This window comes from Portunus trituberculatus, chromosome 47, assembly GCF_017591435.1.
Source record: "Portunus trituberculatus isolate SZX2019 chromosome 47, ASM1759143v1, whole genome shotgun sequence".
NCBI lineage: Eukaryota > Metazoa > Arthropoda > Malacostraca > Decapoda > Portunidae > Portunus > Portunus trituberculatus.
Genome location: NC_059301.1, coordinates 18617254 through 18640353, shown reverse-complemented (window position 1 = coordinate 18640353; position 23100 = coordinate 18617254). Strand labels below are relative to the sequence as shown.

Sequence of the window (23100 nt, the reverse complement as noted above, 5' to 3'; positions counted from 1 at the left end):
CTCTCCCTTTCTCTCCCCCCGCAAGCGTTCCTCCCTTTTCCATTTTTCTGTTCTACTCTCCCTGTTCGCGTTATGGTCTACTCAGGAAAATAGGCTGACTCTCTCTCTCTCTCTCTCTCTCTCTCTCTCTCTCTCTCTCTCTCTCTCTCTCTCTCTCTCTCTCTCTCTCTCTCTCTCTCTCTCTCTCTCTCTCTCTCTCTCTCTCTCTCTCTCTCTCTCTCTCTCTCTCTCTCTCTCTCTCTCTCTCTCTCTCTCTCTCTCTCTCTCTCTCTCTCTCTCTCTCTCTCTCTCTCTCTCTCTCTCTCTCTCTCTCTCTCTCACTTTGTTTGGTGTTCAGTAACGTATCTGGGTTCTTTAATTCTCGTGTGTATTGTTGTCATTCATTTGATGGTGTCTATGGAAGTAATGCTCCTTTGTTGGACTGTTTAGGTATTGGTTCAACGTTCTCTGCCTTTCATGCTTCATTCTGCTGCTTAGTGTTCGATTACGGTGCACTTCTGTTTATCTTGTATTTATTTTATTTTGTTGATTTATTTTTGCCATTGTAAGTGTTTGTCTATCTTTTTGTCTTTTTGGTTTACTCTGATATTGTTTTTATTTCTTTCACTTTCTTTTTTTCTTTATCATTCTTTCTCTTTTTTTATCTGTTTATTTTATTTAGTTTATTCAGTATTTTTTTTTTATCATCGGAAGTATTTGTCTTTCTTTCTTATACTTTTTTTGTTATCTAATATTGTTTTTTTTCTGTCATTTTCTGTTTTTTTTGTCTTTTATCTTTCTTATTTTAACCTTTTCTTTATTTCTTTTCTCACATTTTGTAATTCATATATTTTGCCAGGGTGAGCTCCTTTGGTGTGTATGAAAGTATTTTATAGTCTGGTGGTTCATTAGGAAATAGTCGAGGCAAGCTTTGGGCGAGTATTCATGCATGTATGGACGTCAGGCCAGATGTGTAGGGAAATGTTGTTGCAATTTGTGCGACGACAGGGAGGTAAAAATCATGTTATACAATGTTATTTTTTCAAGTTCATATTGTTACCACTATTTTTAGGACTCCATGATTAACTCGCCGTATTGGCAAAAATAGTTACAAATGCAATTCAGTTTGTTTTTCTTTCTTCTTTTTTTTTTTTTTTTTTTTTGTTAGTGGAAAGTCTGCGTATCTTTTTTTTTTTTTTTTATCACGGAGTAATGAAATAAAGTGGGTTTTTTGTCTACTTTAACGGATGATAACGTCCTTGCCTTACCTCATTAACTTGATCTTCTTATCTTCTCACCAGGTAAGCTTAGCCTTCATCTCGTTTACATCCGGACAATATTCCTCAATCCTCTCTGTCTTCATATTTTTTTTTTTTCTCAATCACCTCGTTCATTTCTTTCCCTCTTCTCTTAAGGCTCTCTTCAACACCTCTCTATAACAATTACAAGTGAAGTATATGTATACCTAACTTGTATACTAACTGATAACTACTAATGAATTAAACTGATGACTTGCAGCTTAAATGAATACGACGGATGGATTAACACAAGCCGTATTTTTTTTTTTTTTTTGTGGTTGTTTGTGCGTATCTTGTGTTTGCTGCATCCCTGACAAACCCGCTGCTCTTTCCAACAAACACCGGTCGCAAGCCGTTTGATGATAGTATCTCTGCCTGTGTGTTGGGGTAAATAGAGCCAGCGAGGGGTTTGGGTACATTTTTAGACCGTGTACTGACGAGTTTGTGGTAAATTATTTGCAGAGAGGGTACAGAGACATGTTTGTGTTCAGTCATATGGATGTTTTGAGTGTGCATAGCGGGATAAGAGAACGGAAATGAGGAATCGCAGTTTGTTTTCTATGTTACTTTAGATACATATTTTTTAGAACAGGTTAACAGTTTTAGAGTTAAGTCGTATACATGATTTTTAATACTTTCAAAGCTTCAAAATGTTAAGTTTTTTAACAAATTAATTCATAAGTAATAGAATAAATAATGAGATAAAAGAGTATCAAGAAATGTTTGTCTAAAATTTTGGGGGTTAAGTCGTATACATGTTTTATTTTTGTATATTTTCAAAGCATTAATTTTTAAGGTTTTGTAACAAATCAAATTATAGATAATGAAGCAGATAAAGAGATAATGAAGAAAAGAGTATCTGGAGATGTTTGTATAAAACATTTGGCATTCGTGTTTTCGTTTTCAATCTGTTAGAGTAATGAGAAGGAACACAATAGATCGTGAAAGAAACTATGCTAGAATAAATGAGTCGGTTTTGAACGATTTTTTTTTATCAACGAATCTGTTTTTAATAATTTACATATCTCTCATCGTTGACTTGGGTACCGTGATGAGAATCCAAATCAAGGCTTCTCTATAAATTGCGCCCGAGCATGCCACTTCCCTCCACGACGATCCCCTAGAAGAGTCATTGAATTGAAAGCATTGCAGTAGGGTGCGTGAGTGAATGTAAAGCAATTTTAGATGATGATCCGTAACCAATTGCTTTTCTAAGTCATTTGCATTTCTCTTGATATTCCCCTGGCTGGTGTGATGACAGAACAAACTAATATTTCAAATCTGTTCAAGTTAATTCGATCAACATAGTTCCTTTCATGACACTATCACTTGAAACTCTTCCCACTGTGATACGATTCATCCAACTTACCTAAACCAACGTAATATATCATGCCGAAATTAGTGTACTGAGAGGTATTGTTCGTTAATCGTTTTTAGGACAAATTTGTATGACATCCTCTTACGAAATGTGCGAATCAAAAGTCATGGAGGCGACAGGACAGTGGGATACATGGACAGTGACTACATATGAACCGTTTCCAAATGTGGCACGCATCGTATTGCTCTTTTATTAGTGCGCTGGCAGTGTAATATTTGTGTTAGCATTTTAGATATCCTTTTCAGTTCCCTCGCCCACACAGCAGAGAATGAAAATGCATGTTGGAAGTGTAAAGAGCTAGCTAGTTATGAAAAGGAAAAGTGGAAGGGTTCAAATGTAATGTTCAGGGGAAGGGTGTGTGTGTGTGTGTGTGTGTGTGTGTGTGTGTGTGTGTGTGTGTGTGTGTGTGTGTGTGTGTGTGTGTGTGTGTGTGTGTGGGTAGGAATAGGTGACTTGGTGTATTTTCGTTCTTTTACCTGTAGATGTGTTTAAGGAATCTATTAACTGAGGAAATTGAATACACTTGCATAGAAGGCAGTAGTAGTAGTAGTAGTAGTAGTAGTAGTAGTAGTAGTAGTAGTAGTAGTAGCAGTAGTACTAGTAATAGTAGTAATGATAAACAGAATCATGACTGACAGAGAGAAAGAGGGAGAGAGAGAGAGAGAGAGAGAGAGAGAGAGAGAGAGAGAGAGAGAGAGAGAGAGAGAGAGAGAGAGAGAGAGAGAGAGAGAGAGAGATTGAAGTTTTTCAAACAACATCAAAATACTGCAAAGAATAAGAGAAAAAAAAATAGCATAAACAAAACTCAGAGTCTAGAAACTGAAACTCCATTTTGGTGTTTCATTCTCTGGAGAAATTGCTGCTACACGGTTTTAAATTTACGATCTGTGAGATGGACTCGTGAATTCTGGACTCCTGAGTGATGAATGATGCCAGGCGCCGCCCATTGCAGGAGGGTGATCTATAGTGACCACCTGGCCGTCCGCTCCACTCTGTACAGTGATGGGACTTGGCAGGAGTTGGTGGTGGTGGTGGTGGTGGTGGTGGTGTTGGTGGTGGTGATGGTTGTCGTAGTAGTTTTGGTAGTGGTGGTGGTGGTGAAGTGCAATATGTTTTGGTGGTGTATTAGTGGCATTGGTTTTTATCTCTATGGGTTAGCGTATGGAGGTAATATATAGTAATAGCAGGGTGAGCAGTAGCTGCAGCAGCAGCAGCATTATTAGTAGTAGAAGTATTATCACTAATAATTGTATAAGTGGTAGTTGTAGAAGTTATTATCGGTATCATTTCTTTATTATTTTTATTACAATCTACTTTTTATTGACTCATCGTGTTCGGTGTCGCCGCCACCGTCCAGTTGCCTAGAGACAGTAGTGTGGTTCCACTCTGTATCCAATGAGAGTAAACACAAAAACAAATTCTGGGAGCAACGCGCGTCACGCTCACCTCTTTCCAAAAGGTAATGAAATGTGAAACTCAATTACCGTAGACCTTTACGACTGGTGTTCTTTTCACTCTCTTATCCTGTCATCACTCTTAGTCCTCCTCTTCCCTTTTCCCTTTCCTTCTCTTCTCTCCATTCATCCACCCAGCTTCTCGCTACATCCCAATCATCTCTGTAATTCACCTCCTTAATTCTCACGCCCCATGTTCCCCTCATCCCCTCCCGACTGACCCACGAACCCTGACGCAACCTGAATACGTATGATTGTAGCTACGAAAACTTTTCCAAATTATTCCACCGAAGTTCAGCTTACAATTATAAACAGAACATGTAACTGTTACGCAAAACGAAAATGTAATCGCCACCATTTCATTTCATAAACGACAACTGCTCCATACACGACTATTGCTTCATGTTCGTGTTATGTTGTCACGAAGCAGAGAATAAGGGTTCTCATCGTATTATTTTATGATGCAACCTTTTTATTTTTGCGTATCTTCTATTCCTCTCATTATTTTCTCCTTTTGTTGTTGTTTTTTTTTTTTTATTACATGTTTTCTGTGGCTAACTTTTCTTAATTAATAGTCTATTTTCGTAGGTTCTTGCCAACGCCATATTTCTAAACATTCTAACCTTCTAGCCCTTCTTCTTATATATTTTAGGCTTAATGAAGAAATAAACTAAAAAAAATAGAGTGGAATTGTTAACACACATGGTCTTTCTTCGCAACACGGCAGTTGATGGGTTAGTTTCTGGTTCACGTACATTACCAAACGTGTTGTCTTCCAAGTTGTTTTATATTTCAGTCACCTTAATGAAAGCATTTCTCTCTCTCTCTCTCTCTCTCTCTCTCTCTCTCTCTCTCTCTCTCTCTCTCTCTCTCTCTCTCTCTCTCTCTCTCTCTCTCTCTCTCTCTCTCTCTCTCTCTCTCTCTCTCTCTCTCTATCTATCTATCTATCTATCTATCTAATCTATCTGTCTATCTATCTATCTATCTATCTACCTATCTCTACAAATAACTGAGACAGAGATAATGTGAGTAGTAATTCATATGCAGAACACGTATACTGGCTGATAAAAATACGAGAACTAGTGTTTGATATTCTCTCCCGTTACGTCCTACCGGCATGACCTTGTGGAGTTAATGAGGCAATTAACGCAGTTTGACATTCATCCTGTGACATGCAACTTTAGGCAGTCTATTTGCTAATCACAGCGGTGATTTTCTCCCTTGTTTCTGTTTAATGTTGAAAGTTGTATAGTTATTATTAGTTGTTGGTTTTTTATTTTTCTTTCAGGAGAAGAAATAGGAAGCTGTGAAGAGGATTTTTTTTTATGAAGAGAAGAAGTGGTTTACACACACACACACACACACACACACACACACACACACACACACACACACACACACACACACACACACACACACACACACACACACACACACACACACACACACACACACACACACAGAGAGAGAGAGAGAGAGAGTCGTGAGTCGTGACAAATAAAACTAAGAACAAGCAAAAGTGCTTGTACCAACACTGGTCGGTAAGGTAGGGAGAACATTCTCTCTCTCTCTCTCTCTCTCTCTCTCTCTCTCTCTCTCTCTCTCTCTCTCTCTCTCTCTCTCTCTCTCTCTCTCTCTCTCTCTCTCTCTCTCTCTCTCTCTCTCTCTCTCTCTCTCTCTCTCTCTCTCTCTCTCTCTCTCTCTCTCTCTCTCTCTCTCTCTCTCTCTCTCTCTCTCTCTCTCTCTCTCTCTCTCTCTCTCTCTCTCTCTCTCTCTCTCTCTCTCTCTCTCTCTCTCTCTCTCTCTCTCTCTCTCTCTCTCTCTCTCTCTCTTTTGTTAGACACGTACACTTACAAAATCCACTCACCTTTTGACATTCAGGTTGAGGCAAAAAGCAAGGCAGGGCAGACTCACAGTTCCGGAGGTTGAAGTGGCGCTAAATTAAGCCAAAATGTTAAGATCTTGACCTTGCCTAACACACACACACACACACACACACACACACACACACACACACACACACACACACACACACACACACACACACACACACACACACACACACACACACACACACACACACACACACACACACACACACATACACACAAACACACACACAGACAGGGACACTCATCATAGTCTTACCTCTGCATATTAGCGGCAGGGTGACGAGCAGGATGAGGAAGGGTATACGGAGCTTTCCCAAGGGTGTTGTAGCGGACCTCATGGAGTGATGCGCCGCTGTGATGCCAAAGAAACACCGCACCATTGCTGACGTCTTGGCCACGCTGGATCTCCTGACTCTCATCGGTTTAAACACGTTGATGCTTCATGTCTTCAGCCAATCACTCCTTGCGTCACTTCAGTTCAGAGTGGACTATGATAATACCATGTCCTTTACCGGCGCACAACAACACACACGCACACGCACACGCACAAACACGTACTTAAGCTCTCATTATAGCCACGCACTTTTGTTATATCTCCTTTACGCTTGAGGATTCAGAGCATGTATCTAGACAGTGGAAGAATCTTGTAATTCAGGAAGGTAATTTAAACTTATATACATTCTCTTTTGTCCCCTCGCAGGTGCAGGTAACAGCTCTGCAGAGAAAGGCACGGAGCGGAGAAGGGCGAGGCGAGGCGAGAGAAGGCGAGAAGTGCAGTATCTCACGAAGAGCCTCTCGTGGCCCAGATATTCCGCCTTCCCACCAAAGTGCCTCTCTCGGCCTTGACACACCGCACGCCTGAAAGGTAGTGAAATATCTAATTAGTCTTCATTCCACGAGTCATTCATGCATTCACCACCCAGTCCCATTTCCTGATTCATCCTTCACCTCCTTCTCCTTCGCTTCACGTTCATTTATTTCCTTTATCTTCATAATTTTGAATTCATTCATTTTTAATACATTTATCTGTTCATCTATGTATCTGTCTATGTGTATCTATTATTCTGTCAATTTTTATCTGTCTGTTTATCTATCAATTACTTTATCTATCTATCTATCTATCTATTTATCTATATGTCTGTCTGTCTGTCTGTCTCTCTGTCTGTTTGTCTGTCTGTTTGTCTGCCTGTCTTTCTATTTATCCATCTATATTTTTGATGTTATTTCTTCCTCTTTTTTGTGTACTCATTGTTTCCTTTTCTTCCACTTCGCATTTTTTTTATATTTATCCTTCTCCTCCTCCTCCTCCTCCTCTTCCTCCTCCTCCTCCTCCTCCTCCTCCTCCTCCTCCTCCTCCTCCTCCTCCTCCTCCTCCTCCTCCTCCTCCTCCTCCTCCTCCTCCTCCTCCTCCTCTTTTACCTTTCTCCGTTCTCCTTAAATTTCTCGTCTTTCTGCGCAAAACGAAGAAATAATAAGAGAAAGAGAGACATAGAAAGAGAAAGTGGAGCCTTGAAATATATATCGCTGACTCTAATGAAAAGAACCCTGAGGAATTTCATGATTATGTGAGGAAGAAGAAAATCCTGACAAGCAATTTAGACGACTTGGGTTATGGGGAGTGTGTGCGATTAAGAAGGAACGAATTGTTATGATCTTTAATGAATACTTGATTTGCCGTCCTGTTTAATCAAGACAGCCGTGCGTAGTTAGGATAGCCTTGGGTGAAATGAATGGGAGGGTTTTATTGATAAAGGGGTAGATATGCCTTCGTGTTTGAGGTGAATGTAATTTTTATTTATTTATTTATTTATTTTTTTTTTTTTTTTGCAATAATTTGTAAGAGACATTTATTATTGGGATATTTTGAAGTTGCCAGCAAAGTGTAGTTTTTTATTTTATTTCTTTTTTTTTTCTTGGTGGGGGGGGAGCGTGTGGTAATGACATGAACAATGAATAACACCTCCAGTATAATATCAAAGAGTTTTGCGGACAACATGGAGATTGAAAGCAAACTCACCAGAATAGAAAAGAGTGAAAACGTCAAAAATGATTGTGATTGTCTCCAGCAAGAGACAAAAACACTACATGAATAGCAGCTTATATACATGTACTGAAATATCAAACACGGGAGATAGCTGCACTACTAGTATTGTTTGACTAAAGTTTATCTGGAAAAGCTTTTAGAGATTCAGTTGTAAGCTCAGCGTAAAGAGATTGGTAAAACTGTAAGTGAAATATCTTTAAATGACAGAACCTTTGGAAAAATGTTGAGCAAGGTCATTTACCCTTATTCACTTCACTTCCTTTCATGATTAATGCGTGCGAATATAATGTAAATATTATGAAAATACCAAAAGATATCATATACAAGGCGGTATAAGTAAGATTTATACTTTGCCAGTTAAATGACACGAGAAGTTCCTCTATCCGCTCAATGTGCTTAGCGTGTCCTCAATAAATGCTGATTCGCAACTTCATAAAGGTATAAAATGGTCAGAGGCTTGCACTGCTCCCACGCATACCACTATTTCACAGACCACAGATCAAACGTTGCCCCGAAAAAAGGAATTTGATTGTCGGTAAACGGTTCAGCTCAAATGACACTTTACACGTTGTCTTTAATCTGGTTGTAAATATTTTGAACACACTCGTACGCATGCTGTGGCCGGTAATACCATTGAAACGCTGCAAAGCTCCCGCACAGATAACCGATCCACAACTCATCTCTTCCTCCCCCGCGTACAGAGACATGATATTACGGCAACGTTTTAAAGATGATATTGACTTTTTTTGCTCTCTCTCTCTCTCTCTCTCTCTCTCTCTCTCTCTCTCTCTCTCTCTCTCTCTCTCTCTCTCTCTCTCTCTCTCTCTCTCTCTCTCTCTCTCTCTCTCTCTCTCTCTCTCTCTCTCTCTCTCTCTCTCTCTCTCTCTCTCTCTCTCTCTCTCTCTATCTATCTATCTATCTCTATATATCTATCTATCTATCTATCTATCTATCTGTATCTGTCTGTCTGTCTGTCTGTCAGTCTATCTGTCTATCTGTCTATCTCTCTCTCTCTATCTATCTATCTATCTATCTATCAATCTATTCATCTCTATCAGTCTTCTGCTTTCCTTTACCCTTCTTTATTTTAGAATTAATGCAGGATACCCAGACACTTTCATTAACAACAGAATTAGAATCGTTGTTATTTTTAATTCCTATATTTCGTTGTATTTTTTTTCCTGATATCTTTATTTTTTTATATGTTACAGTTTCCTCTTATCTCTCTCTCTCTCTCTCTTGCTTAACTAACTCACTATTACTAGCCATATATTTGCAAGCTTTATGGAATCACAGGTTGTTGACATAAAGTGGATGAAAGTATGAGCGCAGTGGACGAATAACCGAAGATCATTACCATAAACAAAATACAATGTAACACAAAAAAAATAGATAAATCAGCGTTGACTTGAATGACAGGTTGTTGAAATGAAGTAAAAGAAAATATGAGTGCAGTGGACGAATGACCAAAGAGCATTAATAAACACAAAATAGAGATGAAACACACAAAAAAAATATATCAAGGTTGACTTCACATACTCTACTGGTATCTCGAATAGAAGGCAATGGTGCTTCAGGAATTTAAAGGAGAAGTGGGACTGAATTATCTCTCCACTGTCCTATCCTCTAGTGAACATGTATATAATCTGCCACAGTGCTAATGAATAATGCAATGAAACTGATAATGTGCTGATGAATTAATAAAGAGAAGAGCTGCAGATGAGGGAACTGTCTTCTCACTATTCTATCCTTCAGTGAGAATTGTCTTAAATTTAATGCGGCACTAAAGCAGGTGATCATCTTTAAGTAAGCCGGCTGTTTTCTGTTAATACCTTGGTTTAATATTCCTAATTCTCTTCCACTGTATTTTAGTACCTACCCGCTACCCTCCTCTCCTCTTCCTCCTCCTCCTCCAATTAGGACGCTTAAAAATGAACAAATTAATGGGCGTTTAAGAGAGATTGCTCTCAAAAGACTTAGCCTTAATATTCTATTGTGACTTCTGGTCTGATGTATGATATTTGACTAAATAAAATGTATAAATCTAAATCTAAATCTCCTCCTCTTCCTCATACTTTTCCTCTTCTTCCTATTTCTCCTCTTCCTCCTCCTCCTGCTCCTTCTTCTCCTCCTCTTCGTGGTACCATTTTTTTGACCCAACAGGCCCTCAACTCACACCTTCTTCATTTCTCCTTCATTTACCTTATTATCAAAGTTCCCTCTGCCACATACATCGCGTCTGTCTGCAAAATTTTCTGCACTTTTCTTATTATTCTCCTCTCGTGTGTGTGTGTGTGTGTGTGTGTGTGTGTGTGTGTGTGTGTGTGTGTGTGTGTGTGTGTGTGTGTGTGTGTGTGTGTGTGTGTGTGTGTGTGTGTGTGTGTGTGTGTGTGTGTGTGTGTGTGTGTGTGTGTGTGTGTGTGTGTGTGTGTGTGTGTGTGTGTGTGTGTGTGTGTGTGTGTGTGTGTGTGTGTGTGTGTGTGTGTACGTGTACGTGTGGAAAGAGAGGGGAATGGAAATTTCTCAACCTAAACTTTTAGACGAGAGCAAAATGTCACTGTTGCTTGAAGGGCTTGGTGCTGAAGAGGAGGAGGAGGAGGGGGAGAAGGAGAAGGAGGAGAAGGAGGGGAAGAAGAAGTAGGAGAGGCAAAAGAAGGAAGAAGTGGTGGAGGATGAAGAGCAGAAAGAAAAGAAGGAAGAAGTGGAGAAGGTGCAGGAAGACGACGACGAGTAGGAAGAGGATAAGAGAATGGGAAGAAAAGACAGAAAAATCTTTGCAGGAAATGACACTCGCAAAGAGAACGTGGATGTTGAGAAGCATCAGGTGAAGGCGATACTGGTGGCGGTGGCAATGGTGGTGGTGGCGGTGGCGACGGCGGTGGCGGCGGTGTAGAGTGGGAAGAAAGGAAGTCTGTGGACGACGTAAAGGAGAAAGATAGATTGCAGAGAGAGAAAAAGAAACTAGAGGAAAAACAGAATACGAGAGTTACAGCTTGATGGGGTAGAGAGAAAGAGAGAGAGAGAGAGAGAGAGAGAGAGAGAGAGAGAGAGAGAGAGAGAGAGAGAGAGAGAGAGAGAGAGAGAGATTAGTAGTAGTAGTAGTTTGTTGTTCAGAATTGTTCCACTCTTCCCCTCTCCATCACTGCGACAGACAAGCACGTTTCATCACGACAGTTTTTAAATAGGAAATATGAATCACCTCGTCTATTACACATTGCCTGAACAATCTGTGAGAATGGAAGAAGTGCTGATGTGTTAAGAGCAGGTATTTGTTTCTTGTGTTCAGCTTTCCTCAATTAACACTTTCACTAATGGTTTGCATCTATTCAGAACCCTAAATGCAATGTGTCTCGTCTCTATTTGCATCTACAAGTAAGAAAGAAAGATAAAAAGCAGGCGTTTGTTTCTTGTGCTCAGTTTTTTTTTCATTTGACACTTTCACTTATGGTTTGCAACTATTCAGAACTCTAAAATAATGTGTGTTATCTCTATATACAGACGTCTACAAGGAAGAAAGAGATAAGAAGAATTTTTTTTTTAGTTTCTAGCCAGTACAATCTTTAAGAGGTGTCTATATTAGAAGAGAAAATATATTATAGTAGAGAAAAGATGTGCCATATAAAAGTGAAAGGCATATATTATTCATTAGTAGTTTTTCATATAGTTCATTTTCATTTATTTATTCATATACTTATTTGTTGTGAATAACATAGAATTGTTCCCCTCTACCATCCATCATGTCTAACCACCTTTATACAGCTAATTAATACACACATCAAGCCATCATACTTACCCCTTACAACTATCATCGTAGTAGTAGTAGTATAGCAGCAGCAGAAACAGCAACAGAAAAACTAGTAGTAGTAGTAACAGGTATAGCGCCCTTTTAGATCAGTAGCATTGGTAATTTCTTTTCCTATGCATGGGAGACGCAAGTCAAGGGAACTGAAATACCGAACAAAGGCTTCTATTGGAATTTATCGGAACCTGCAGCTTACAGAAACAGTTGAAAAACCTGAGACTTCTGAACTGGAGGCCACTTTGGTTTTTCTTCATGCAGTTCCAGGTCATAGGAAGGGAAACACTTAAACGGATGGAGAGGTGTAGAGGTCATGAGTAAAAAGGGGGTGAAAGAGTGAGTAGACTAGATGGCTTTTGCATTAGGAGGAAAAACAGCGTGAAAATAGTAGATGTTATTGTGCAGGAAGGAGGCAGGAAATTCAGAGGTGTAAGAATTATATTTATTACTTATTACTTGAGTGTAACTACGTGTATTTAGTTATTTTTTTGATAATAAACTAAACATACACTAATTCTTGTACTATTACAGACATTAGCGTGAGATATACACATTACGAACCAAATACATAAGATAACACAAATTTTGAACACACACACACACACACACACACACACACACACACACACACAAGTACATTCTGTTTGCATGGCTGGAATAAGGAACGCCATCATGCATATTAATATCCAAACGGAACGCCATTAGAATTCATTTTTCCCCTTTAGCTACAGAGAGAGAGAGAGAGAGAGAGAGAGAGAGAGAGAGAGAGAGAGAGAGAGACAATACTGTTTAATATATTTCATCATTGCTTACATATTCTCTCACAATTCATCCTCGTGTTTATTTCATTTACTCATTAGCTTCCTTTCACTTTCATGACCTTCACTTCTACGGTCTCACAATCTCTCCTCTACTCAATTTGTTCCCGTCAGTGTGTAGGTGTTGGGCGTAGGTGTGCTGCAGAAGGGCAAAGGCAAGGAAGGGACAAGGGAGTGAGGGATGGTGCAGAGAAGGGAGAAGGAACGTGGCAAATTCAAAGTACTGTTGTTGCCTTTGAGAATAGATGGTAATTCAATGCGTTGCTATGAATAAATGCGTTCGGCGTAGGTTGAGAGAGAGAGAGAGAGAGAGAGAGAGAGAGAGAGAGAGAGAGAGAGAGAGAGAGAGAGAGAGAGAGAGAGAGAGAGAGAGAGAGAGAGAGAGAGAGAGAGAGAGAGGGGGTGGAGACGTGAAGTTCTCTTAACTTTCCATGTTGACGATTTATTTGGTTAGAGAGAGAGAGAGAGAGAGAGAGAGAGAGAGAGAGAGAGAGAGAGAGAGAGAGAGAGAGAGAGAGAGAGAGAGAGAGAGAGAGAGAGAGAGAGAGAAGAGAGACGAAAAGACGAAAGGACAAAACACACACACACACACACACACACACACTCACACACACACACACACACACACACACACACACACACACACACACACACACACACACACACACACACACACACACACACACACACACACAGACAGACAGACAGAAGACGACAAATACGAAAAGGAACCTAAAAGCACATGAAAGGAATGAAAGGAAGAAAGAAGAACAAGAAGCGTTAAGAGAGAGAGGAGATGAGAGAGAGAGGAGGAAAGAGAGAATAGGAGATGAAAATAAAGAAAAAGAAGAGACTATCACAGGGAACTACAGACAGAAGGGGAACAGAAAGCGTAGGCGTGGAAATACAAATACATAGAGAAAAAAGAAAAGGTAAAAATAAGTGAGGCAGATAGAGTAGAGAGAGAGAGAGAGAGAGAGAGAGAGAGAGAGAGAGAGAGAGAGAGAGAGAGAGAGAGAGAGAGAGAGAGAGAGATACTGTGGTGCTTGCAAAGTCTAGGTGGCTTAAAAGGATGCATGCTTATGTTCACCAGCAACCACAGAGTTTCTTCATCGTCCTTCTCCTCCTCCTCCTCCTCCTCCTCCTCCTCCTCCTCCTCCTCCTCCTCCTCCTCCTAATCCTTTCCTCCTCCTCCTCCTTCTCGTCTTCCTCCTTCTCCTTGTCCTCCTCCTGCTTCTCCTTCTCCTTTCCGACCTCTCCCTCCTCATCCCTTGTGTGTGTGTGTGTGTGTGTGTGTGTGTGTGTGTGTGTGTGTGTGTGTGTCTGTGCTGTCAGTGGGGACAAAACAAGTGTAACAGAGAGACAAGGCAGAGGACGTGTGCTGCCACTACTTTCAAAAGACCCACTTCACCACAGATTGCTTAAATGTACCTACTGCCTGTCAGCCTCCCCACGCCCTGCCACCTGAGAGAATGGAGGCGTAGTATGAAGGGCCACAATGCTACAAGTCGAAACAATGGTGGTCGTTGGGGAAACAGTCAAGTATGAAAAGTGCGTCAGTGTATGGAAGAAACGTGTGTGTGAAGAGGGAATAGGTGAATGCACAAGTGGTGGTTAGAGTAAGACTAGAGTGGGGGATTAAAATAAAACGTGAAGCGCTCCAGGTGATACGAAGAAATTAGTTTTGAGTATACGAGTAACAGTAGCAGTGAAAAGGATGCTCATAGTCAGTGTGATAAGCATGAAGAGAATAAGACTAATAAGGGTAATAAGTGAAAAGAAGATAAAGTAATAAAGTTGATATGTTGGTAACTTAAGGGAAAATAAAAAAAAAACCAATAATTCTGAGACAAAAAGACAAGAAAGAAACGTATCTACCAAAAAAACGAGAGAGAGAGAGAGAGAGAGAGAGAGAGAGAGAGAGAGAATAAGACATAACAAATACTGTTCTTTTGTTACCCGCAGCAGTTGCTTTCTTTTTGACATTTATTAGCTCTCCTCTTGTCTCCTATATTCTCTCTCTCTCTCTCTCTCTCTCTCTCTCTCTCTCTCTCTCTCTCTCTCTCTCTCTCTCTCTCTCTCTCTCTCTCTCTCTCTCTCTCTCTCTCTCCATTTATAAATCTCTTCGTTTTTTATCTTGTTTTTTTTTTATTTGATATATTTAGATATTTTTCTCGCACATATTTTTTACGTTGCTCTTTTTCCATAAATATCTTCATTTTTATAAGTTTATTCAATTTATTTTTTGGACAGTAATATAAATTCTTCAATTGCGTTATTACTATTTTCCTCTTTTCCTTCTTATTCTTCTTTCCATATCAATATTTCATCATCATCATTATCGTCATCATCACTACATTCACATTCTTATTACATAGATTTTCCCTTCTGTATTTTATTTTTTCTTCGTCTCCCTTAATAAAATGCATAATTTACATTTACTTCATATGCTAATGTATAGTGTTCTTTTATCCTTCATTTTCTAGGTTTTTCTTTCGTGGATCCTTGCGTCTCTCTCTCTCTCTCTCTCTCTCTCTCTCTCTCTCTCTCTCTCTCTCTCTCTCTCTCTCTCTCTCTCTCTCTCTCTCTCTCTCTCTCTCTCTCTCTCTTCCTCTCATCCTCTGTCGCCTTACATTCTTTCCTCTCAGTGGGTTTTTGACAATTTATATATATCGTTCAAATATTTATTATCTTACATTCTTTTCCTCTTCTTCTTTACGATTCTTCTAGTTTCCTGTGTCTGCTCAAATGTGTGTGCGTACGTGTGTTTGTGTGTGTATGTGTGCGTATGTGTATTCAGTTTTTTCTCTCATTTTTTTTTTCTTATATATCTCTCAATGTGTATTATCTATCTGCTTTGCTTACCTTCTCTTCCATCTCGTTAGTTTGAAAATTCGATACCATTTCCTTTTCGCTTACTTGATTTAGTATCTTTGTATATCATTAACTTTAGCCGTGTCCCTCTGATGCCTGGGTGTATTTCCTGCGATAGGTCTTTTTTAAACTATTTTCTATTTGTTCTCTGTGTGTATCGTTGCTTTTTGACGTTTCTCTTTCTTTTTCCCCTCTCTATTGTATTTATTTTTAATTTTCCAGCACATATGAACCCTGTCATGCAGGACAAATTTTGCGATTTATTGCTGACAGATTGGATTTCATGTTCTTGTTTCGGTAATGGCTCTCTCTCTCTCTCTCTCTCTCTCTCTCTCTCTCTCTCTCTCTCTCTCTCTCTCTCTCTCTCTCTCTCTCTCTCTCTCTCTCTCTCTCTCTCTCTCTCTCTCTCTCTCTCTCTCTCTCTCTCTCTCTCTCTCTCTCTCGTTTTCACATACCAAAGATCAGAGAGAGAGAGAGAGAGAGAGAGAGAGAGAGAGAGAGAGAGAGAGAGAGAGAGAGAGTGTAAACTTGAAACTTTGTCTGTGTGTAAACTTGAAACTTTGTCTGTGTGTGTGTGTGTGTGTGTGTGTGTGTGTGTGTGTGTGTGTGTGTGTGTGTGTCTTGGTGTGTGTAGATGCATGTAGTGTAGTGTTGACATAAAAGTTTTGGTCACCCCTGATGTTCTTTCTGTATGTGTGTGTGTGTGTGTGTGTGTGTGTGTGTGTGTGTGTGTGTGTGTGTGTGTGTGTGTGTGTGTGTGTGTGTACAAATTTATCCCTCCACTTTTCATAGAAACATTTGCACATCAATCCATATGTCTCACTTTCTATCTATCTATTCCATTGCTTCCCTCTTCCTTAACGTCTATTTTCTTCTCACTCTCATAACTTCTCTTTCCTTCTCCATCCACTTCTACCTCCCCTTCTACTCGTAACTTTCATCCTTCCGTCTCGGCCTTTCCCAGCATAAAACTTCCCATCACCCTTGGGCGTCACGAGAACCAAACAGCTGGCGACTCTCACACAACATCTTCTGCCTCCTACTCCAGTCCGTCTGATTCTGTTCAAATAGAAATTATACCTTTCCCTTTTATTACTCCGGAAATTATACAAGATCACGCTTCTTTTTTCTTCCTTTTTTTTTTTACTTTTACCTTCCCACTGTCTGGCTTGCTTTTATTTTATGTAATTTTTAGGTTGCACGTTTCCCAGAGTTCGAATTGTTGATTTATGGGGTTATTATGAAAGAAAACAGTGACATAACGCGCCTTAAGATCTGTAGTAAGAGAATTATTGTTATTACTTTTTTTTTATTACAGAACGTGGTATTATTTGTCACGTTGGAGCGGATTAGTAGTAGCAGTAGTAGTAGTAGTAGTAGTAGTAGTAGTAGTAGTAGTAGTAGTAGTAGTAGTAGTAGCAGTATCAGCAACAGTAACAACAGCAGTAGTAATAACAGCAGCACTAACAAAGAAACATTAGTAGTAGCAGTTACATCAATATGGAAAAAACTCAAAGCAACAACATAAACAGCAACAACAAGCCTACAGAAAATCACCATGGAAGTGCGCATCACACATGTACCCTCGTCATAATTCTCTTCTGGAACACACTGCCTTAGTATGCACGACCGCCACGACTCCCAACAGCCGCCAGACACCCTGCGTCGCTGCGGTGGGAGACAGATCGCCCCCGCAGGAGAAAGACAGGGAGGGTTAGCTAGAGTCATCAGCGCTGGGACGTGAGGGTGACAGTAGACTGGAAGTGTTGTTGGTGGTGGTGGTGGTAGTGTGATGGTGGTGGTGATAATGGTGACGTTTTTTTCTGCCTTTGCATCATAACCGCACTTTGGAAATGCCTCAACTTTTGTCGGCACCTGAATGTACAAAAGGCAGAAGGGGAATATCCTGTGCTGTATTCACATTCCTATCTCTCTCTCTCTCTCTCTCTCTCTCTCTCTCTCTCTCTCTCTCTCTCTCTCTCTCTCTCTCTCTCTCTCTCTCTCTCTCTCTCTCTCTCTCTCTCTCTCTCTCTCTCTCTCTCTCTCTCTCTCTCTCTCTCTCTCTCTCTCTCTCTCTCTCTCGTTTATAAAAAATCGTGATTGACATTCATGAGTGTCCTTATTTTAACAATCACGTAAGGGAAAAACTCATACCTTTGACACAGTTTCATTACATTTGCGTCACGGAAAACAATACGCGGTACACGGCCATATTTATATAGCATAATGATTTGAATTTGATTACACACACAACTTTTATAAACCTTGCGTGGTCAGGGTAATTTCATATCAGCAAACATGAAGCACAATGGGAAATATTATTCAAATGTAATTTTTAACCCTTTCACTGCGATACAAAACAATTAACAACAACAAAAGTAGTGCATGAAATTTTACATGCATCTACAACAAGAAGGGGTAAAAAAAGAGAATAGATTTTGAAATTTCTACATACTAATAAGGTTGGAGAGCAAGTAAAAGATGTCTTAGAGTGATTAGTAAATAAGGAAAGAAGTGCCATGTATCTATCAAAGGGTAAAAGTTGTCGATGGTATAAACTACATTGCTTTTCATTTTCTCTTTCTTACTTATTGTTTTTTTCTGGTCTTTTTATTATCTTACCTTCATCGTGGCATCAACTTTTTTACCTGTTAGTGCGACATCATTTTTTTCCTCCTCCTCCTCCTCTTCCTCCTCTTCATTATCGCTATTATCATTAGTTACACAGACATTCGCGTTAAGCCCAGTTTGCTTTTCCTATGTATTCCTTCTCCTGCTCCTGCTCCTCCTCTTGGTCTATTAATACTATCACTATTTTTTTTCCTCTTTTTACAGAAATAGAGGGTAAGTCGCCAAACCTCCATTGCCGTGTGAACGATTTATAAAGTTACGAGTGTTTGCCGAGGTCGGGGTGTTTGTCACGTCATGGATTCAATTACAGGCAAGTACATGTTTTGTGTTTTGTTGCCTTTGATGCCTTTTGTTGTTTCTAATGTTTGAACTACTGCTATTACTACTACTCCTACCGTTACTCTGTTACTACTACTACTACAGAACTACAACTACAGTACTATTACTACTGCTACTACTACTACTACTACTACTACTACTACTACTACTACTACTACTACTACTACTACTACTACTACTACTACTCTGAAGATAATGAGCATTAAAATGTAGATAGTAACAACGGCAATCTAGCGAAAGGTCTTCTTCCATAAAGCATTTGTTTCATAATAGAATACAGAACGCTATAAGACCTTTGTGACTGATGCATTACCTCTGAAATAGTGAAATGACGTCAGGTCTTCATCCCACTTACGTTGTTAAAAATTTACATTACTGACCTCTCATTCAGATTTAATGTTGAGGCGCTGAGAAGTGTTTCTATAGATATCATAATTTAGTGTTTTTCTATCAAAATTGCGCACATGATGAAATGTGTATTTGTCCTGACGTCTATTGAAATTTTGTGATTCTGAGTCTCTAACTATGTATTCTATCTAGTATCTATTTAGTTAGACATTTTTATTTACTCATATTATAGACTCATTCCAATCTGCTGTCGGATTTCATTTAATTTAGACTTAGGGTGACCTGACGTAGGAGTAAGTAAAGGAGCCACGCCACTGACTCCTCATCTACTTTTACAATCAGGACTGCCAAAGAAATTTTCAGTAATACCTAAGCGAATGTTCCAGTTGTCAGTTTTGCAGATTTTGTTCAACTTTGTGGTGTTGATTCTGTGTGAACTTTACCCTCTTAGATGATTCCAGTGAGGATTAAATTCTTTTGACCCACTCGGTGCCTGATTCCATTTGTGAGATTTTTTTTGTATCCGATTTCTCTTCGCAATGTTGATGACCTGATGTACATACACACTAGCTAAATTTCTACTAGTAAAGCAAGGAAAGATAAAGATTAAGAGAAAGCAAAAACAAGATACTGTAACAAAGAAATTAAGGTAAGACCGAAGAAAATCACGAGGAAAGACGAGCAAAAGAAGGAAATGAAAAGAAAAAGAAATTTGTGACGAAAAACAAGAACAAAAAGGAAACAAGAAGAAAGAAGAAAGAAATTGAAAAGACTACATCAAGGAAATCAAGTTGAAACAAAAAGAAAATCATGAAAAAAAACAACGCACATGGAGGAATAAAAAAAACAAGAACTAGAAATAAAAGAAGAAAAAGAAAGATATTGACAGTGAATGAAATAGCAAGTGATAACGATACACCCCCCCAAAAAAAAAAAAATAGAAGAGTAAAGATAACCACTCGATTCATAACCAATTTGTACACGTCAGCCTTTCATGTTGTTGAGCTGAAGAGATAAACAAATAGAAAAAAATCAGATTGAGAGCCGCGCCAGGCAGCTTTTTCACGTATTTTGGTTATGTCACATGCAGTGTTTGATACTGCCTTGTGTGGGAGGTGTGGGGGAGGGGAGGAGGAACGAAGTGGGTAAGAGAAACAGAGATGACGAGAGAGAAAGGAGACAAGGAAGGAAAAACTGACGGAATAAGGTTTAAGAAAAAAAAGTGAGAAGAAAAGCTGGAGGATTGGAGAGTAACAGGAAGGAAGAAAAAGAAGAGAGGGTGAAGGGAAGAGGATAAAGGTGGAGGAATAGTAGGGAGAGAAGAGGAGGAAGGGTGAACGGGGAGGAAGGAAGGAAGGAAATGGAAGGAAGGGGATGTTTGGAGAGGAAGAGGGGAAAGGTAGAAAGAGAGGTGGAGGAAAGGAAAACATGCTTGGTAGGTAGGAGAGAGCGAGAAAGAAATAGGAAGGGTACATACAGGTAAGAGAGAGAGAGAGAGAGAGAGAGAGAGAGAGAGAGAGAGAGAGAGAGAGAGAGAGACGGGTGCATGCTATCTCTTGTCTTTTCTTCTCCCTTACAAATGGCGTGTGAATGTAATCGGACGTTGATTTGACACGCACTCTCTCTCTCTCTCTCTCTCTCTCTCTCTCTCTCTCTCTCTCTCTCTCTCTCTCTCTCTCTCTCTCTCTCTCTCTCTCTCTCTCTCTCTCTCGCTTTCTTGCTGCCATCACGGTCTGGCGGGCAGTGATTATTGTAGTGGAGGGAGACTCAGATTACTGTTTTTGAGTCTCACTGTTGCAATACAAATTATCGCTGCCAGAAACAGAGAACAGCGTAGGTGTGGAGAGGTTGAGGCTGAGAGGCTGGTGTTAATTGTGTTAGTAGTAATGGTAATAATAAAGATAACGATGATGAGAGGGTACTTGGTAATGAGAGCAGTGATAATAATGAGGGTAATTGGCTTCGTACATGCTCATAGTTCGTGTGTGTGTGTGTGTGTGTGTGTGTGTGTGTGTGTGTGTGTGTGTGTGTGTGTGTACGGTGAGTGAATGGTGATTGTATTGAATTGTGTTGGGTGCTGATGATACTGGTGTTGTTATTACTAATGCTGGTATTTGTATTGTTGCTGTTACTATTTTATTGCTATTGTTATTACTGCTACTGTTGCTATCACTACTACTACTACTACTAATACTATTACTACTACTAGTACTACTAATACTACTGGTTATTTATTTTCTTACCATTTTTCACTTCATATTTCTTTATTATTGTTTTTTTTCACTTGTTATTACTGCTGCTGTTGCTGTTACTACTACTACTTCTACTACTGCTACTACTACTACTACTGCTGCTGCTACTACTACTACTACTGGTTATTTATTTTCATATCACTTTCCACTCTACATATCAATCCTTTACGTTACTTTTGGTATTATTGTTATTTTACTATTGTTTTACTGCTATTGTTGCTGTTACTATTACTATTATTACTACTACTACTACTACTACTACTACTACTACTACTACTACTACTACTACTATTAATTTTCTTATCACTTTTCACTTCATATTTCAACCCTCTTCGTTACTTCTCTATTCCATCTCAATGTTTTCTATATACTTCAAAGTTTTTCCTTCGAGGGGGCGTATTTTTGTCCTTGCAGGAAGGAAGACTTTTTTCTATTTTCGTCTTGGTTGTTAGAGTGAGAAAATGAAGCTAATGAAGATGAAGGCAATGTATTTTCCACACCTTTCTTTCTTTGAGTGTGTGTGTGTGTGTGTGTGTGTGTGTGTGTGTGTGTGTGTGTGTGTGTGTGTGTGTGTGTGTGTGTGTGTGTGGGTGTGTGTGTGAGGGAGGGTGGATGGATGGGTAGGTGTGTGTGTGTGTGTGTGTGTGTGTTTGTGTTCTATCTGTCTCCCTTTTTGTGTCTCTTGTTCGTCTATGTCTTTCTTTCACTATCTATCTATGGCTGTGTCTGTTTTCTCTATCTGTTTGTTTGTCTATCTTTTTATCCTTCCTTCCATATAGACATGTATCCCGCTCCCTCACTGTTTATCACTCCTTACTGCACCTCGAGAGATAAGGTTACCAGAATATGATGGCCACTCGGTTTCGATCAGATGAGTGCAATGGAGTAGACTTACATCCCACACCAACACCCCAACACACACTCCACCACCCATGACCCTCTGAAGGCACATGTGAAGCTAGTAAAGTCCCGAGAGAGAGGTGCGATATATGAAGTGTCCATCCTCGATTGTGACTGAAGGATAGAAAAATAGAAAGAGAATGCGTTATGTCTATAGTGGCATGTTTCCTCGCCTGTTGTTCCGAGCAGGGATGGGCGTGGCAGCCTCAGCACCACCACCACCACCACCACCAGCAGGAGGAGGAGGTACTAGGGGTGTGGACGCCGCCTGCCATTCATTTTCATCGCTTGCGTCACGGTGGGATAAAAGGTAACAGTCTCATTAAGCCGCCATTACCATTAATTCCACGTCACATTAGTACATTTCATCATATTGTCAAAACCTGCGCAAATAATGGCGACTCATGGTTCCTGCTATTCTGTCGTGTCTCATTAGTAAATAGAGGGAAAGAAATATAGACGTGTGTGTGTGTGTGTGTGTGTGTGTGTGTGTGTGTGTGTGTGTGAGTGTGAGTGTGTGAATGTCCACAATAGCCTCTATTTTCTAAACGTCCTTGTATTTCTTTGACTGCTTGCACCAACAACGGAAGGAAAGGTTTGGCCGCCGCGTGTTCCGTATTTCTTCGTTTCGTTCGCGTTGGTTTTCCATCAGATATCAGTTTCCGTAGCTATAGGTCCGTCTCTCTCTCTCTCTCTCTCTCTCTCTCTCTCTCTCTCTCTCTCTCTCTCTCTCTCTCTCTCTCTCTCTCTCTCGTCGTGTAATACGTAGCAACAAAACCGAAAAGTCTGTTATTCGCTTCGCTGTAACACCAAGACGCCGCGTTACTGCAAGCCGCGTACATCCTTCCCGGACAAAGCGACCGTGCCAAACAAAGGAAGCGAGCATTCTCTTTGAAGAAAAGCGTGAAGGTAACGTGCGTGCTGGGAAATATGTTGCACGGATTTACGAGTATTTGCGCCGCGACTAACTTAATACTCCCGGCGTTAGCTCTCCGGGTCGCGCACTGAAGATGTAATAGGATGAGACCTCAGTGGGTTTTATATTGTGGGTAAAGCGCTGTATTTTTCTAGTAGCGAGTTTGGGTTTGGTAGGG

At 39.9% G+C, this 23100-nt stretch overlaps 1 protein-coding gene across 2 annotated transcripts in view; it reads right to left on the bottom strand.

Annotated features, from left to right (window-relative positions):
* LOC123520665 (nephrin-like) overlaps positions 1 to 23100 on the bottom strand; it is a 351273-nt gene that overhangs the window by 232863 nt on the left and 95310 nt on the right. For both annotated transcript variants that reach the window (XM_045283175.1, XM_045283176.1), the window contains exon 2: positions 6258 to 6859. In XM_045283175.1, the coding sequence (XP_045139110.1) occupies positions 6258 to 6420 (163 nt within the window). In that variant the 5' untranslated portion in view covers positions 6421 to 6859. The remainder of the gene's footprint in view (positions 1 to 6257; positions 6860 to 23100) is intronic.